Consider the following 17753-nt stretch of genomic DNA (forward strand, 5'->3'; position numbering starts at 1 on the left):
CTGCTCCCCAGGAACCCAGATACCCCTCCCTTTTCTCTTCCCACTTGTTCCAACACCATTCTCCCCCTAGTCGGGCCATGGGAAGAATGCCGTGTCCTCTGAACGGGGGCCAAGAGTGACAGGTGGTGGCAGTCCTAGCTGCATGGCCCCTGGTGTAAGAGATCCTCTCCTCTGTCCCCGCCTCCACTGCCCACACCCCTGCCTCTGCCTCTGCCCACCCGGCCCAATCCCTTACAACTGCCCAGGACTGCTCCTGAGCAGCCGCTGGGAGACAGACGGCCACCAGGTTGCCCCTCTCTGCTCCAGGTACCTCTCTCCCCTCAGTTAGCAGGCCTCGGCTTCCTGGCTTCCTGTCTCATTGCAGCCAGATGAGAGGAGGAATTGGAGAGCCTGACACACCCTGCTCTTGTTTCTGCAGCTAGAAAGACTTGAGTTAGACAAGCAGCAGCACACGCCTCCCTACCTCATGGCGACAGAAAATGGAGCAGTTGAGCTGGGAATTCAGAGCCCGTCAACAGGTGCCAAGCTGGGACAGGAGATGGAGGGAGGAGCTTGGGAAGGGGGGTCTGAATCCAGGGCTGGGAAGGTTCCTCAGTGGGAGTTCTGTGCCCTAGCCTTCTTTGCATGGTGCATGGGGGACCCAGAAATCAGGAATCTCTGGCTAGAGTTGGGCTGGGCCTAGGGCCTGTATGAAGCCCTTACTGGAGAGATCAGGAAAATGTGAAGCCACCAGGATGGTTGTTGGGGATGCACTTAAACAGTCAGGGCAAGGGATGGTGGGGCCACCAAGGCCAACCCAAAGGGCTAGAAGCCTCCCACAGAGGCCCTCCAAGGTCCCAGTAGCCCATCTCTAGGGCCCATCAAGTGGCCCCAGAGACTCGGTGGGACAAGCATTTGCAAGTTGTTGCCTGGGTGGTGACCTGGACCCAGAGCTGGTCTCTGCCCAGCCTGGGTGGGGAGGGAGGGAAAAGAGGGTAGATCCTGATGGGTGTCTCACCTCCTTTGCAGACAAGGCACCTAAAGGTCCCGCAAGCGAAGAACCTCTGGCTGCCAGGAAAGATCCTGGCCCCCCAGACCCAAAGAAACCTCCTGGTCCGCCCACCCTGAAGAAAGACGCCAAAGCCCCTGCCCCAGAGAAAGGGGGTGGTACCCTGGCCCAACCCTCAGCTAGCAGCCAAGGCCCTGAGGGAGAGGGTGATAGGGGTGGGGGGCCCGCAGAGGGCAGTGCTGGGCTCCCAGCAGCCCTGCCCCAGCAGACTGCGACAGCCGAGGCCAATGTCAAGAAGCCCAAGGCTGAGCAGGGAGCCTCAGGCAGCCAGGATCCTGGAGAACCCAGGGTGGGCAAGAAGGCAGCAGAGGGCCAAGCAGCAGCCAGGAGGGGCTCACCAGCCTTTCTGCATAGCCCCAGCTGTCCCGCCATCATCTCCAGGTGAATACCCACTCCTGGGAGTGGGGAGGGGTCCTGTGGCTCTATCTCTGGGGGTCCTGCCTCATTCCCTTGTGTTAGGCATGGTTGTCATCACATTTAGTGCTGGGGAGGGTAGTTCTGACATCCAGCTTCTGCCGTCCTGCGCATTGCCTCTACCACCTTGTCCCCTGCAGAAACCAGAAGCTTGCCATAATGCATAGAGGACTGGAACGTCAGACAAGAGAGATCCTCAAAGACACCTAGGCTGGACATCTCTTCTCTAGGCTTCCAGGCTCCAGAGTTCCCCTTACTCCATGGGCTTGGGTCTAGCCAAGGGCAGGATTGAGATGCCAGGCAGAAAGGCTAAAGGTGTCAGGCAAAAGGCTGTGTATTTCCTAAGACATCCAGCATTTCCCTGTTCTTCCTAATGTAATTATTAAGATATGAAAAGATGACTAATAACCAGACTGGAGGATCATTGATAATATCTTCATAACCAAAGTAGAGTACATCTGTGATGCAATCAGTTGTACTTACCTGAATGCTAACGAGGTCATTCATGATATAGTGTAAGCTGCAATAATAGCACTTACCATATCAATTTGATAATGATGTATTAACCTTAATTATATCACAACAGTTTGTATGAATCAAGAGCTACGTAACTCCCCAGTTGTATCTACATGAGGATTGACCATATCAACAGTCCTGTTAATAGTTATTAATGATCTATTAGTGTGTTGGTAGCCAAGATAAGGACCACAGCCATGAACATCCCTCAGTTTTGTACCAAGTGAATTTGGCTGTATTACACCAAGCATTCGGGGCGGGGTTGTATTAGCTCTGCCAATTGCATTGAGACATGCCTGAGGCCATAGGCTGTGGCTGCTGAGGGCTTCACCTCTGTGTTCTCACCTTCTAGCTCTGAGAATCCGCTGGCCAAGAAGCCCCCAAGTGAGGCATCAGAGCTCACCTTTGAAGGGGTTCCCATGACCCACAGCCCCACAGATCCCAGGCCAGCCAAGGCAGAAGAAGGAAAGAACATCCTGGCAGAGGGCCAGAAGGAAGTGGGAGCGAAAACCCCAGGCCAGGCTGGCCAGGCTAAGGTGCAAGGGGACACCTCGAAGGGGATCGAGTTCCAGGCTGTTCCCTCAGAGAAATCTGAGGTGGGGCAGGCCCTCTGTCTCACAGCCAGGGAGGAGGACTGCTTCCAGATTTTGGGTAGGCCAGGGGGCAGGTGGGGGCTGGGGCAGCCCTGGGGCCAGTGGGAGGGAAGGGGGCTGTTAGTCCCAAGTCCCCCTATTCGGAGGTCTGAACTACCCTGAGCCACACCTTACCCAGGCCCATTTATCTAAGGGTCACACAACTCCAGAAAGTATTCCCTTTTTAATGTATATTCATTTGTTGGTTTTAAAAGACAAAGTCTTGCTATGTTGCCCAGGCTGGCTTCAAACTCCCAGCCTCAAGTGATCCTCCCGCCTCGGCCTCCGAGTAGCTGAGACTACAGGCATGTACAACCATGCCTGGCTTTTTTCAATCTTATTTATTTTTATTTTTAAATTTAGAATTCCCTTTTGATAGATGGGAAAAGGAAGGCTCAGAAAAGGGAAAATGAACTGCCCAAAAATATAGTGAAGACAGGATTTGAACCCGTCAGGCTACCCAGACTCCAGAGCCCACTTTTGACTTTCTTCTACTTTGACTAAAATGGGGTTAAAAAAAGGAGAAAGATCAGGCAGCTTATTGGAGCAACACAAAGTTGCTGGGCAATGGAATTTGGAGTCAATCTGTAGAAGGGCTCAAATGCCAGGCTTAGTAACTAAACTGCATAGTGGGGCGGGGTCATGGAAGCTATAGAGGGTTCATGAGCAGAGGAGCACAGGCGCCTGTGTGTGGGAGCAGTGACCAAGGAAGCTGGGCATGTGCAATGGGGCAGGACTGTGGAGTGGCCTTCATTGATGATTAGACAAGCAGCGGGTGGCTTATTTGTGGGCCGCAGAGAGCACGGAGCGTAAGTGAGCTTGGCCAGCAGGTGAATAGGGAAAGGGCCTGGGCAGGGGTGCGGCAGGGCTGGGGGTGGGGTGAGATGGGGTCAGGAGAGCCCAGAGTGTCCTGACACCCCCCTGCCTGCCCTGGGAGACCCGCCAGCCTGCCTGGTGAGCGGCACCATGCCACCCAGACAGGGTGGGAGGACCTGGCGGCTGGGCGGCAGCCAGGAGCCCTGCCTCCGCCCCCAGCAGCCGCAGAGACCTCCGCCCCGCCCCGAAATCACATCCCAGTGTGACGGGATCTGAACCACCTCCAAAGGCCGTCTGATTTATCACCAGCCCGGCTTCCCTGCCGCCTCTTGCTATTTATAAAGAGGTTTCCATTCCGGATGACAGCCTGCCTTCCTTCAGGGAGCGAGGTTCCCCAGACTTGCCGCTAGGTGGCGACATCTTCCCACTAAACAGCCCGGTCCCTGGTCCCGCCCCGCTATGGACGGTCTGGCCAGCGTGCGGTGTTATTAGGATGGCGGGTGGGCAGGTCCAACCACCTACGCCATCATTGAGACAGAGCAACCCCACTGCCTGGCGTTCCGCTTTATAGCTGCTGTGTTTGTTTGATTGGTTTTGGTGGAAATGCAAATAGCTTGGGGTGGAGTCCTCGTGCCTTATAATGCAGAGGGTCCCAGAAGTCCAAGCTCCCGTTCCGTTTGTCCTACTGGGAGAAACTGGGTCCTCTCTGATAGGGGCAGAGGCCTTCCACGGCCACTCTGTGAACTGACATTGGAAACTGGGCCCCACAGCCCCTATCCTGGAGACAGGTGTCCCCCAGGTATCATTTGGTGAACTTAACTTCCCCGGATGGGGCTTAGGCCAGCAGGACGGGGTGGTGCCAAGGGAATCCTCAGTAGCCCCTGGCACTGATCATGGGGACTCTGCTCTGTCCCCCAGATGATTGCCCGCCACCCCCGGCCCCCTTCCCTCACCGCATGGTGGAGCTGAGGACTGGTAACGTCAACAGTGAATTCAGCATGAACTCCAAGGAGGCACTTGGAGGGTGAGATCTGGGACCCCAACTGCACACATGGACAAAGAGAGCACCGGGCTCCTGTGGCTTCACATTTTCCCTGTGCAAGACCCAGACACACCCCGCTTAGACATGGCCATGTGGACGTGCTCACCCCTGTGTGGTACACACACTGTGCACAGCTGTCACATGCTGATGTGTATTCACATCACCTGCTGTTGCTGTCACTTACTCAGATGCACCATCAGCCACTCAGTGCTTCCGTAGGAAACACACAGCATTTTCCCGTCTGTCTCAGCTCCAGGCACCACACTGACCCCCTCATGGTGATACCTGCTTTGTAAAAAGCCCTGACTCAGTCTTGTACCTCTGCAGATCCTCCCTCTGCCTGGAGGTGCCCTCCCCCAGGGCCCAGGGCCCAGGGCCTGCCTGCCCTAAACCTCTAAAGGTCGCATCCAGGGCCATCCTCCCTACATGCCTGTTCTTCCTGTGCACGTGGCTTGTGTGGTTCAAAGAACCTGCTTTAGCCCTTGTCCTGGCAGAACAGCTCACAGCTTCAGGAGGGAGTCAGGGCTGGCTGGGGTGAATGCTCCCATCTCACCAAGGGGGATCCAGCGGCACCACTGGGTCTGGGACCAAGTTAGGAGCAGAGCAAAGAACGCCACTGACCCCGGTGGGCTTTGGGGTCCCCTCACTCACAGGCTTTTCTCTTTCCAGTGGCAAGTTTGGGGCAGTCTGTACCTGCATGGAGAAAGCCACAGGCCTCAAGCTGGCAGCCAAGGTCATCAAGAAACAGACTCCCAAAGACAAGGTAAGGGGGGCTGCAAGCTGCCCAGGACATGAAGGGGACCCTTGGAGTGGGCACCTCTTGCCTCCCTCCACTGGCGCTGCTGAACCCGGGGCCTGGTATGGGAGTCTGTTGCAGTGAAAATGCTGCACAGATAGAGAGATGGACAGAGAGCCCTGCTGCAGGGGCCTGAGGCCCCCACCCGAACCAGATACTTCAGTTAGTGAACTTATCTGGGGGCTTCCCTTGTCGGCATGGGATATTCATGCCCCCTCTGGTTCAGTTCAACAAACACTGGTGAGTGTGGGCTCTGGGCCAGGCCCCGTGCTGGGCACGGGGGGTCCCGGAGTGAAGTGGATGTGGCCCCTGCCCTCAGGGAGCTGACGCCAAGGTCAACAAGCCTAGTCTAGAGATTTGCCTCTAGCACCCAGCCTGGGCTGGGTTCAGAGGAGGCCCTGAGCAGCTTTTGTTCAAGGAATGAATGGATGCAGGCAGGCAGCATGAGGGAGTCTGCTGTGTGAGGAGGTAATAGCAGCCTCGTGTGATCAGAGCTGTCACTCAAGGAAACTGCGGGGTAGCGTGGGGGTTCAGGAAGGGCTTCTGACTCAGGCCAAGGGGTCAGGGAAGCTTGCTGGACCAGCTGCCTTTTGAGTGAGGGCTTTGAGGAATGAGGAGGTGTTACAGTGGAGAAGGCAGGGACAGAGTTTCTGGCAGAGGGGACTATGGGAGGAAAGGCTTGAGGGCCAGAGATAGCAGGAGGTGCCGGGAAGTGAGGTTCTAGGCATCCCAGGCAGAGACCGCAGTGTGGTCTCTGAGCCTGGCAAAAGCATGAGAAGCAGCTCTGGTCGCTGTAGCCCTGAGTCCCCATCATTGGCTCTAAGCACACTGGAAGACGTGCATTTTCTTTTCTTTCTTTCTTTTTTTTTTTTTTTTTGAGATGGAGTCTTGCTCTGTCACCCAGGCTGGAGTACAGTGGTGCAATCTCAGCTCACTGCAACCTCCGCCTCCTGGGTTCAAGTGATTCTTCTTCCTCAGCCTCCCGAATAGCTGGGACTATAGGCACGCACCAGCATGCCTGGCCAATTTTTGTATTTTTAGTAGAGACAGGGTTTCACCATATTGGCCAGGCTGGTCTCGAACTCCTGAGCTTGTGATTTGCCCGCTTCATCCTTCCAAAGTGCTGGGATGACAGGGGTGAGCCACCGCGCCCTGCCAGGAGTGCATTCTCTATGTGATGATACCCTTCTCTGTCTCTCCCACTTGACAGGGCCTGGATCTGTATCATTGACTCCTAGGTCCCAGGCCTCTATTACAGCCTCCAGCTCAGTGCACATGCTCAGTACCTACCTGCGGCTCAATGAACGGGAGTCAGTTATCAATTGATGGTTATTGAGTGTTCTTCCTCTGCCATTCACTGGGTCAGGGGCTGGGAAAATGTCAGTGAACTAAAAACGTCCCTGCCCTCACGGGCTGACATGCTGGAGTGGATGGAGAGACAGCTAAAACATAAAGCAAAAGAACAGCAACTACATCAACACGCAAACGGCCGGGCGCGGTGGCTCACGCCTGCAATCCCAGCACTTTGGGAGGTCTATGCCCACACCGTGATCTCTGCCTGGGATGCCCCGAACCTCACTCCCCGGCACCTCCTGCTATCCCTGGCCCTCAAGCCTTTCCTCCCATAGTGTTTAAGGGTTAGTGTTTAACCACAGGGCAGGTATGGGGCGAGGCCTGATTTACAGCATTTGCCGATTCCCATGGTGTAAGTATTCTTACTAGAGCTGATATAGCAGCCTGCCGATGTGACAGCTGGCTTGCGTTTTCTGAAAGTGACAAATAATGGTGGCTTAGACTAGGAAGGCAGTGGTGGAGGAGGTGAGAATGATTGGATGTACCATCTAGCTTGAAGGTAGATACGCTGAAGAGTTGGGTTGGATGTGCGGTGTGAGGACGCAGGAGTAAGGGAAGAACCTAGGACGGCTCCTAACTTTTTGTCCTGCACGCTTGGACGAAGCGTGGGGGTACTTTTGCTGCCGGGCAAGCTGAGAGCAACTCAATTGTAGGGAAGGGGTAATGTCAAAGGTTTAATTTTGGACACGATAGATTTGAAATGTTTATTAAAAAACTAAGGCAAGTGGACGGTTGGAGATATTGGAGTCTGGAGTTCAATGCAGTGGTCAAGGTTCAGATATGTATTTGGAAATTGATGACTTTGGATTAAATGTAAAGTCATGAGACTTGATGCAAATGCCCAGGGAGAGAGCAGAGAGAGGGAAGGGATGAGGGGAAGGGTGGAGCCCTCAGGATGTCAGTACTCAGGAGAAGAGCCAGCAGAAGGAAGATGCCCCAGCAGGAATGACTTGGAGTGGTGAAGACCACAGATGTGGGACTGGTGGGAGGGGAGAGACAAGGGGACCAGCACAGAGGAGGCGGGGCAGTGGTCCGGGCAAGACCAGCAGGCCTGGTCAAGGGTGGGCGGCAGGGAGTGATGGTGTCCGGCTGGTACCCTTGACTTCCCTGGTCCCCAGGAAATGGTGTTGCTGGAGATCGAGGTCATGAACCAGCTGAACCACCGCAATCTGATCCAGCTCTACGCGGCCATTGAGACCCCACATGAGATCGTCCTGTTCATGGAGTAGTGAGTGCCTGCAGTGGGGGTAGGGGCCGGGCGGGGGTACCAGCAGGCACAGAGCAAGCTGTGGAGGGGTCTGTGCACACAGCATCGAGGGCGGAGAGCTCTTCGAGAGGATTGTGGATGAGGACTACCAGCTGACCGAGGTGGACACCATGGTGTTTGTCAGGCAGATCTGTGACGGGATCCTCTTCATGCACAAGATGAGGGTTTTGCACCTGGACCTCAAGGTATTGGACTGGGGCCTCCTGGAAAGGGTCGGGGCAGCGTCTGACCCCCTGAGATCAGCGCTGTCACCAGCCATCCCCCGCCCTCCATCCCTCCCTCTGTTCCTTCATCTATCCTTCCCTTCACAGAGTCAGAAAAGGTTTATGGAACACTTACCAAGTGCCAGGAGACAGGGACACAGCAAAGAGAGAGACAGAGAGAGAGAGAGAGAGAGAAGACACAGTCCCAGCTTTCATGGAAGTTCTAGTCTAGTACTAAGTATTTGTTGAAAGGCCTTTTGCAGTCCTGTAAGCCCCAAGCTGAGTGGGTCGCACAGACAAGAGGCTAATAAGTGTTGTAACAGCACCTGCCTCAGTGTTGGCCTGTGATAGGTACTATGCATGTCTGATCTTTTATTCAAAATCAACTAATGTTTCTTGAGGGCCTACTTTATGCCAGGCAGTGCTCTAGGTGGTGGAGATCCTGTGGTGAACCAAACAGATAAAAATCCCTGCATTCTTAGAGCTCTCAAATAAGTCAGTGCAGCAATGTGCGTGAGGTAGGCGCTAACAAAAATGTTTCATGAAAGAATATTAATATCCCTCTTCTTTTTCTTTTGAGATGGAGTCTCACTCTGTTGCCCAGGTTGGAGTGCAGTGGCAAGATCTCGGCTCACTGCAACCTCTGCCTCCTGAGTTCAAGCGATTCTCCTGCCTCAGCCTCCTGAGTAGCTGAGATTACAGGCATGTGCCACCACACTAGGCTAATTTTTGTATGTTTAGTAGAGATGGGTTTCACCATGTTGGCCAGGCTGATCTCAAACTCCAGACCTCAAGTGATCCACCCACCTTGACTTCCTAAAGTGCTAGGATTACAGGCGTGACCCACTGTGCCTGGTCTGATATCCCTCTTCTGACCTTGCTTAATACTGTACACATAGTAGGTCAGGAAGAGCAGATAGGCCTTATACATTGCACCAAGTCCAATCAGTTGTCAGTAGCTGTCCAGAGCTCATTGTGGAGCTCTGGGTGTGGGGCAGTTAAGGGCAGCAGGAGCGCAGGGTGTTGGCGGTCCCGATGGCAGGTGTCAGTGCTGTGGGTCAAGTGGCAAGGCTAGTGGAGGACATGGAATCTTAATGTGGAGGCACGTGAGCACCCATCAGCAAAGTGGATGATATTTTCATTCATTCATTAGAGAAGCACATGCTGGGTACTTTCATTCATTCATTTGAGAAGCACGTGCTGGGTACTTTCATTCATTCATTCGAGAAGCACGTACTGGGTACTTTCATTCATTCATTCGAGAAGCACGTGCTGGGTACTATAGGGACTATGAAGGAAATGGTCCCTGTCTTATGGAGTCTCCAGGCGAACAGACATTCATAAAACAATGACTAACTAAATAGATCATTTTAAGCAACGAAAAACTGTGTGAGAAAATACGTGAGAGTAATGAGGAATTGCACTAGGTGAACTTGAAGTCGGCACGGGGCTGAAGCAGGCAGGAGATGCTGTTGCCGCCTCTGACACCTGTCCCAGGTTTGCTCTATGCCTGGTGCTGTGTGAGTGAGGGTGCCGTCTGCCCAACAGCCCCCTGGGTTAGGTGTGTTAGTATCACTGCCACTGACAGAGGAGGTCACAAACAGGGTGAGGAGGTGGGTTTCAGTGGGGCCAGAGTGGATGCCGGGAATTTAGAGGCTGACGGAGTAAGTAAGCCAGGAGAGAGATGCTGGGGGCTTGAACCAGAGTGGCAGTGGGGGAGGGGAGAGAAAGGGGCCCGACGGAGGATACATTTTGGAAATAGAGCCAATCTAATGTGCTGAGGGTTTGCATGGGTGGGGGTTAGGAAAAGAAAGGGTCAAGGGTGAGTCCTGAGTTACTGGGCAGATGGCGGCCCCTTCACTGAGCTAGGGGCAGTTGGTGCCTGCGTTATGACGTTGGAGGCCTGCCTTTCCCTTGTGAAGGCTAATTTCTTTGGGGTAGAATAGGGTACCCCAGTTAAAATGCAGTGCTCTGAGAAGCTCAGTCATGAGCCTCTACCTTCTAAAATGTGTTTTTTTCAGGATAACAATAGGTTTTTCATCAAGAAAGTATTTCATGGTCAAGTAGATTGAGTGGACCCCAGCCCAAAGGCCATGTCCTGGGTCTCTTGGCTGCAGGGCTTCTGAGGGCCTCTCATTGGTAGACTGAGAATCTCCAAAAGGAGAATTGAGTCTGCTTCATTTCCCCAAATGCTTGTACCCTGGGACCCTTCTTTTCTTTCCCGTTTTGTGGGACACCAGGCCAAGCTATTAAAATCATTAGTATCTGCTCTAAGTGAATCTATCAGTCCTAAATATGCCGTCAGAGAGCATTTCATCAGGGGACTTGAATCAAATGCCCACAGAGCCCAGACAAATACCAAGAACATGTTGAATGGTAGGGATGGCGGGGGGCAGTGGCGATCACGGGAGAGCTGGAGGACTGTCGTCCCGTCTCAGGGTGTCAGTGGCAACTTGCTCCAAGGCGTGTGGCCCATGTGGTCAGGGCTTCCAGTGTTTAGGAGACCCTGGAATTCAGGGTTTTGTACAAAATATCCTGCCTTTGAATCATTGTTAACTTAAAAATGTTTATACCTGCAACCTCAGATTAGCCCTGAGTCCTTGTGTGATAGGAAGAGGAAACAGAGGCCCAGAGTGGACAGGATCTGGGCTTACAGTCACTTCATCCACATGTTCACTCGTGCTTGGGACACAGGATCCCCCTGAGCCTTGGCTGAGCCCCTACTGGGTGCCTTTGTTAGACCCTGAGGGTGGGAACCGGAAGGCCAGGAGAAGGTGGTCTCCACCCTGGAAGAACCAACCCTGTCATATTACGTTTGCCCCAGAGTGCAGGGCCAGTGGTGGAAGTGGAACATCACAAGGCCAGTGCTGGAGTCAGCCCTGTGTTCAAATCCTGGCTCTGTCGCTTACTTGCTAGGCGACTGTGACCAGGTCACATCTGTGCCTGAGCCTCAGCTTTCTCAGCTGTCCAATGGGAGTGGATGATAATAGTATCTCAATGTCACAGTTTTCTCTCAAGGTAACAGCGTGTGCCTCTTAGGTCTTCGTGGAGGATTGGTCAGCTAAGGCGAGGAAGTGAGTGGTGCTGGGCCTCATGTTTTGCAGCTCAGCATCATCACTAACTGGGGAGACAGGAGTAGCGCATCTTCCAGCGACCCTGAAGTGGTGTGAAGCCCTGTGTTCTCAGAGGCTTACTCTCAGGAACTAAGCTGACATCTTCTTTCTCTGCTCTCTGGAGCATCATGTATCTGGTGGTGACCCTGCATTGGCCCCCCAGCCTGGGGCGGGGAGTAGCAGGCTGTCATGCCTCCTCTCTGCAGGCTTCCCTTTCCCTATCCTCAGAACTGCCAGAATGTGGTTGTTCTGCTAGGCGCGGTGGCTCACGCCTGTAATCCCAGCACTTTGGGAGGCCGAGGTGGGCAGATCACCTGAGATCGGAAGTTCAAGACCAGCCTGACCAATATGGAGAAACCCCATCTCTACTAAAAATACAAAGTTAGCTGGGCATGGTGGCACATGCCTGTGATCCCAGCTACTTGGGAGACTGAGGCAGGAGAATCTCTTGAACTCGGGAGGCGGAGGTTGCAATGAGCTGAGATTGCACCATTGCACTCCAGCCTGGGCAACAAGAGCGAAACTCCATCTCAAATAAAAAAGCATGTGGTTGTCCTTTCATGGCCTTAGACAGAGGGAAATCTCACCCGAACCCCTCGCAGCAGATCCTGTGCTTCAAGGCCTCGCACAAGTCCTGTTTGGGGACTTGCCTCAAGATCTCTGTGCCCAGAGCAGGCAGGGCTGGAGGGTCTCTGGCAGCTGCCCACTCTGGCAGCCTGGGCCTCTGCCTCAGGGAGCCTGGGACTCGCATGGACCTGGTGGGAGAGGGAGGGTGAGCTAGGTCAGAGGCCAACCCAGGCCACCCCCTTTCTCCTCAGCCAGAGAACATCCTGTGTGTCAACACCACGGGGCATTTGGTGAAGATCATTGACTTCGGGCTGGCACGGAGGTACCACCTGGGTGGGTTGGGGAGGACAGGACAAGCCTTTGAGGTTGGCAGGGGACAGGGGTGGGGTGGCAGGGGCATGGGAACATGCCAGGAGCTGTGCTCTCAGCCCTTGGTCTCACCTCCAGGTATAACCCCAACGAGAAGCTGAAGGTGAACTTTGGGACCCCGGAGTTCCTATCACCTGAGGTGGTGAATTATGACCAAATCTCCGATAAGACAGACATGTGGAGTATGGGGGTGATCACCTACATGCTGTGAGCTCTGAGGCGGGCAGTGCTTGTGGGGTTGGTGGGGCACGGGGGTGAGTGGCTGAGGCCAAGATTGGCCCTGGGGTCCTGGTAAGGTGGTCCCACCTCCCTGATCCCTCAGTCAGGGGTTTGCTGGGGTTGGGAGTGCTAGGGAGAATAGGAAAGGGAAACATAGTACCCATTTTATAGATGGAAAAAACAAGGTCCCTATAAGGGCATAGCATCTGGACAGCAGATCTCAGATGACCGGGGCGGGCAGAGGGGCAGTGGTCATTTCCCAGGTGCTCACCACATGCCTTGCACTCGTCATTCCTCATCCTCACTGTCACCCTGGAAGCTGGGATGATTATGCCCATTTTACAGATGAGAAGAGTGAGGCTCAGAGAGGGGAAGTGACTTGCCCAAAGTCACCCAGCCAGATTCAAACCCAGGTCTGTCCCATGAGAGGCTGGGGGTCTTTTCAGCACATGGTGCTGCCTCCTGGGACCTGCCCCTGTTTCCTACCCCCTGAAGGTGACTCAGCACCTCCAATCTCACCTCCCTGCCCCCTGCTATCCCCTCCCTCTAGGCTGAGTGGCCTCTCCCCCTTCCTGGGAGATGACGACACAGAGACCTTAAACAACGTCCTATCTGGCAACTGGTACTTTGACGAAGAGACCTTTGAGGCTGTATCAGACGAGGCCAAAGACTTTGTCTCCAACCTCATAGTCAAGGACCAGAGGTGAGGCTCACCCCAGAAGCTGAACTGTGTGTGTGCAAGCTTAGCGTGTCTGTGTGTCAGCAGGGCGGGAGCCAGGTGGAGAGGCCAGCAGAGCCCCCGGAGCCTCACGAGCATGCTGCCCTCCCCCAGGGCCCGGATGAGCGCTGCCCAGTGTCTTGCCCACCCCTGGCTCAACAACCTGGCGGAGAAAGCCAAGCGCTGTAACCGACGCCTTAAGTCCCAGATCTTGCTTAAGAAATATCTCATGAAGAGGCGTTGGAAGGTACGGCTGGATTCGGGGTGGGGAGAAGGGAGGGCTTTTGGGTGGGAAGAGATCCTGGCACCAGATCCAAGCCTCCACCATCCGTGCCTTGGCAGGTTCTGTTGACCAAGCTGGGACCTGTCTGGAAAACAGAGTTGACTTTTCTGTTTTTGCCCTTGGCTGGCTCCTGCCCTGGAGTGGAGGCCTCCACCTAGCCTTCCACCCAGCCCCACCCATCCAGGGCTCCGGCTTTCTTCCTTCATTTTTCAAATATTTCTTGAGCATCTACTACTTCTAGCCACTGAGATACAGGAGTGGACAAAAGAGAAGATCTGTTTTTGTGGACTTTTGGTGGGAGGTGGGGTGTTTTCTTTTCCTTTTTTTTTTTTTTTTTGAGACAGAGTCTCACTCTGTCACCTGGGCTGGAGTACAGTGGCACGATCTTGGCTCACAGTAACCCCTGCCTCCCGGGTTCAAGCAATTCTCCTGCCTCAGCCTCCCGAGTAGCTGGGATTACGGGCACCCACCACTAAACCTGGCTAATGCTTGTATTTTAAGTAGAGACAGGGTTTCACCATGTTGGCCAGGCTGGTCTCAAACTCCTGACCTCATGATTCACCTGCCTTGGCCTCCCAAAGTGCCGTGAGCCACTGTACCTAGTGGAAGTGGGGCATTTTCTAGAGCCCTGAGGAAGTAGGCAGGGTTAAGGAAGGGCTCTAGAAAAAAATAAGGGCTGTCTGCCAGGGGAGAGGTGGCACTTTAATTTTTATTTTTTTAGAGACAGGGTCTTACTCTGCCTCCCCAGCTGAAGCGCAGTGGCACTATCACAGCTCACTACAGTCTTGACCTTCTGGGCTCAAGCGATCCTCCACTTGGGCCTCCCAAGTAGCTGAGACCATAGGCACGTGCCACCACATCCAGTTAATATTTTAAAATTTTTTTTATGGAGATGGGGGTCTTGCTGTGTTGCTCAGGCAAGCAATCCTCCTGTCTCTGCCTCTTGAAATGCTGGGATTACAGGTGTGAGCCACTGTGCTCGGCCCGAACTTCTAAATAGGGGGGTCAGGGAGGGCTCACTGAAAAAAGTGAACAAAGACGTGAAGGTGGGGAGCAGTGAGCCATGCCAGTACTGGGAGAAGAGCCTTCCAGGCAGAGGGAAGAGCCAGTGCAAAGGCCCTGAGAGGCAGAGGTGCTGTTGGTGAGTTTGAGGAACAGGCAGGAGGCCAGTATGGATGGAGTGAGGTGAACAAGGAGGTAAGGAATGAAGTCAGAGAGGAGGAGGGTGACAGGATGTGGAGGGACTCATCAGCCATGGCAAGGGTTCATCTTTTACTTGGAGCCAAACTGGGGCCATGGAGTGTTTGGAGCAGAGCGGTCCTCCACTCAGGTCTGGCTGACCCATCTGTTGAATAAGGGAAGGACTCCTGGACAATGCAGTGTCATGGTGCCTCCTGTGGCCGTTTTGGGCACTGTGCCTTCCCTAGCACTGGGAAAAAGCAGAGAACAGTCCTCTCCCCTGAGGCCGCTGGAGCCCCACTCCAGCAGGGTGGCTCCAGCGGCCTCAGGGGAGAGGACTGTTCTCTGCTTTTTCCCTGGACCCAAGGGGACTTAAGGAGGACCCTCAGACACCCTGCAGCTTCCCCCCTGCCTGGGTGTTCACTGGAACTCCCTCTCTTCCATCCTCCAGAAAAACTTCATTGCTGTCAGCGCTGCCAACCGCTTCAAGAAGATTAGCAGCTCAGGGGCACTGATGGCTCTGGGGGTCTGAGCCCTGGGCGCAGCTGAAGCCTGGATGCAGCCACACAGTGGCCGGGGCTGAGGCCACACAGTCCAGAAGGCCAGAGAAGGCAGCCAGGTCCCCAGGGCAGGCTCGCCAGGACAAGGCTGTGCCAGGCTGGGAGGCTCGGGGCTCCCCACGCCCCTGCGTAGTGACCGCTTCCCCGATGTGAGCCGCCTCAGAGTGTGGCCTGGATCCATCCTGCTAGCGCCTCCCCAGATGGGGCTCCAGCCTGTCGGCCACACCCCAGACTCCAGGCCCCCCCCCCCCCCCCGTTGAAGCCGCTCCCGGTTCCCTCCCCAGCTCCCCCTCTTTGAACTGCCACCCTGATGACCCCTGCTTTTCCCCACTGGGGGCATCCTCAGCCTAGGCTTGCTCCTAGCTGGGGTGCGATGGCTGGGGGTCTCAGCATGTAGGGCTTCTGTGGTCGTGGATGGGAGGCTCCTGGTGGGGCAGGAAGGCTGCAACACCGATTCCTGAGGCCCAGCTGCCAGGGGAGACAGAGCAGGCTTTGTGAGAGAGGACCTCCATGCCCCGCCGCCCCACTCTCAGCAGATAAGGCCGAGCCCACACCATCTGGCCCAGGCTGGCCCCCACCCACCTTCCTTGCAACCACCAACACACAGGAACTCTGTGTGAGAGAGGGCGCCTAGCCCAGGCCTGGTGGAGGGGGAGGGGAGAAGCCAGGGGACACAGGAGACCACCCTGGAGCTTGCCTCAGGGCCAAGACGGCCCAACCCAACCACTCAGGGCCCCCATCTCGGGGGTCACCCATGGCCTCAGATGATGGGGTCAGCAGGCCCAGGATAAGTAAGAAGGCCATGGGGCAGCCCCCAACCTGCTCTCAGCTTGTGCCTTGTAAATAAATGTACAGGTTGGATGTGGCCTCCTTCCCTCTGTGTGCGCCTGCGCTGGTGTGAGGTTGCCGATGACCACAGTTCACTGAGCACCTACTGTGGGCCAGGCACTTGAGCAACATCCGGCAGCTCACAGTGTGGTGGTTCATGCAGGCTCAGGCGCCAGACTGCCCAGCACGTGATGTGGGCAGCTGGCTTCTGCACGTTGTGCCTCAGTCTCCTCACCTGTGAGAGGGAGATCACAGCAACAGCCTACACTGGGTGGGTGATTACTGTGTGCCCAGCTTCACTTAAAGCACCTGTGCATGTGTTAACTCATTTACTCCTCACAGCAAGGTTACAAGGCAGGTATTATTTTTACTTATTTATTTATTTATTTATTTAAGATGGAGTCTCGCTCTGTTGCCCAGGCTGGAGTCCAGGGGTGCGATCTTGGCTCATTGCATGCAACCTCCGCCTCCCAGGTTCACACGATTCTCACGAGGCAGGTATTGTTATTCCTGTTTTACAGAGGGAGAAACTGAGCCAGAGAGAGTGGCAGTGCTGGGATCTGCCTCATAGGGTGGGGCCATAAAGTTGCTCAGGGCTGTTCTTGACCCAGGGAATGATAATGTTCTTATCCTCACTCCACAGAGGAGGAAACTGAGGCTCAGAGGAGAGAAGGAACTTGAATGCCACTCAGCAAATCAGGGGCTGGGGCTTGAAATGAACTCTTCTGTCTCCCAGAGCAAGGCTCTGCCCATGCGTTCACTCTGCCTCTCACCAGGACAGGGTATAAGCAGAGAGCCAGGTCTCCAGGTGGAGGCCAGGTCCGGCGGGCCTGCAATGCCTTTGCTGGGTCTGCATTGAGGGGGGCTCCAGCGGGCCTCAGGGGAGAGGACTATTCTCTGCTTTTTCCCAGTTGTCACAGTCCCCTCACCCCAGGTCAGCAGTGCGGAGCAGGGGAGCCTCCATCTGTTGGAGGGGGAGCCCAGAGGGCAAGAGAGCTGAACCCTGATAGGACGCAGCCTTTCTGGCTGTGAGGACGACTAAGTGGGAATGGCCTGTGGGAACACAGAGGTTCCAGCAGGAAGAGCAGAGACGGCAGTTAACGTGTCAAGCACCTGCCAGCTGCAGGCCCTGGGCGCCGCTTTGTGTTCATGATCGCATCAGCTGCACCCGGTGACTCTGCGAGGTATTGTGTCCATTTCTCAGAGCGGGAAGCCAAGCCTCAGAGAGGTTCAGCCACTTGCTCAGGGCCACACAGCTAGTCAGTGGCAGAGCCAGGATTTGTACCCAGATGGTCTGGGCCCAGAGTCCCTGCTCTTCACCACTGCCTGCCTCCTGAGAAACCTTAGACTTGCCCTCGGACAGAAACCTTGACAGTTCATCCTGTCCCTCTCCTGCCTCCAAGAACACTGTCCTCACTGCAGTCCCTGCCCTGTTTGAGCCGAGGAGTTCAGAGTCCCATTACAGTAGTATCACTTGGGGTGGCGAATGGGTGACTCTGAGGCCTGAGCCTGACTCTTGCAGTCTGGGGCTCGGGGGGCCTGGGGAACCTGGCTTGGGCTCTTGGTGGGAGGTGTGCTTATGGGCAGGGCTGTGGATTCCTGCCTGCCTGCCTGCCCACCCGTCCGCCACCTGCCAGCTGGGCCAGGCCTGTGGTTTCCTCCGAGTAGTTTTCTCGGCCTTGCTGGCCCCCACCCAGGCTGAGCCTCGGCCACACAGCGTGTTGATGAGGGATGAGTCACCACCATGGGGGGAGGGAAGGAAATGAAGTCCAGCCACAGCAGAGATGCAGGGCCTGGATCCAGCTGGGGAAACCGAGGCCAAGATGGGGA

At 55.0% G+C, this 17753-nt stretch overlaps 1 protein-coding gene across 1 annotated transcript; it reads left to right on the top strand.

The window, feature by feature from the left end:
* The first annotated feature begins 233 nt into the window (after positions 1-233).
* On the top strand, positions 234-15956 carry MYLK2 (myosin light chain kinase 2). Its single transcript, XM_012455223.3, has 13 exons — positions 234-306; positions 419-518; positions 1009-1429; positions 2331-2629; positions 4345-4450; positions 5138-5231; positions 7736-7845; positions 7928-8069; positions 12019-12089; positions 12215-12343; positions 12906-13058; positions 13188-13320; positions 14987-15956. The coding sequence occupies exons 2-13, from the start codon at positions 467-469 to the stop codon at positions 15065-15067; spliced, it is 1791 nt and encodes a 596-aa protein (XP_012310646.2). The 5' UTR covers positions 234-306; positions 419-466; the 3' UTR covers positions 15068-15956.
* Positions 15957-17753: the final 1797 nt, after the last annotated feature.

This window comes from Aotus nancymaae, unplaced genomic scaffold (genome assembly GCF_030222135.1).
Source record: "Aotus nancymaae isolate 86718 unplaced genomic scaffold, 86718_ANA_hifiasm-v0.15.2.pri h1tg000029l, whole genome shotgun sequence".
NCBI lineage: Eukaryota > Metazoa > Chordata > Mammalia > Primates > Aotidae > Aotus > Aotus nancymaae.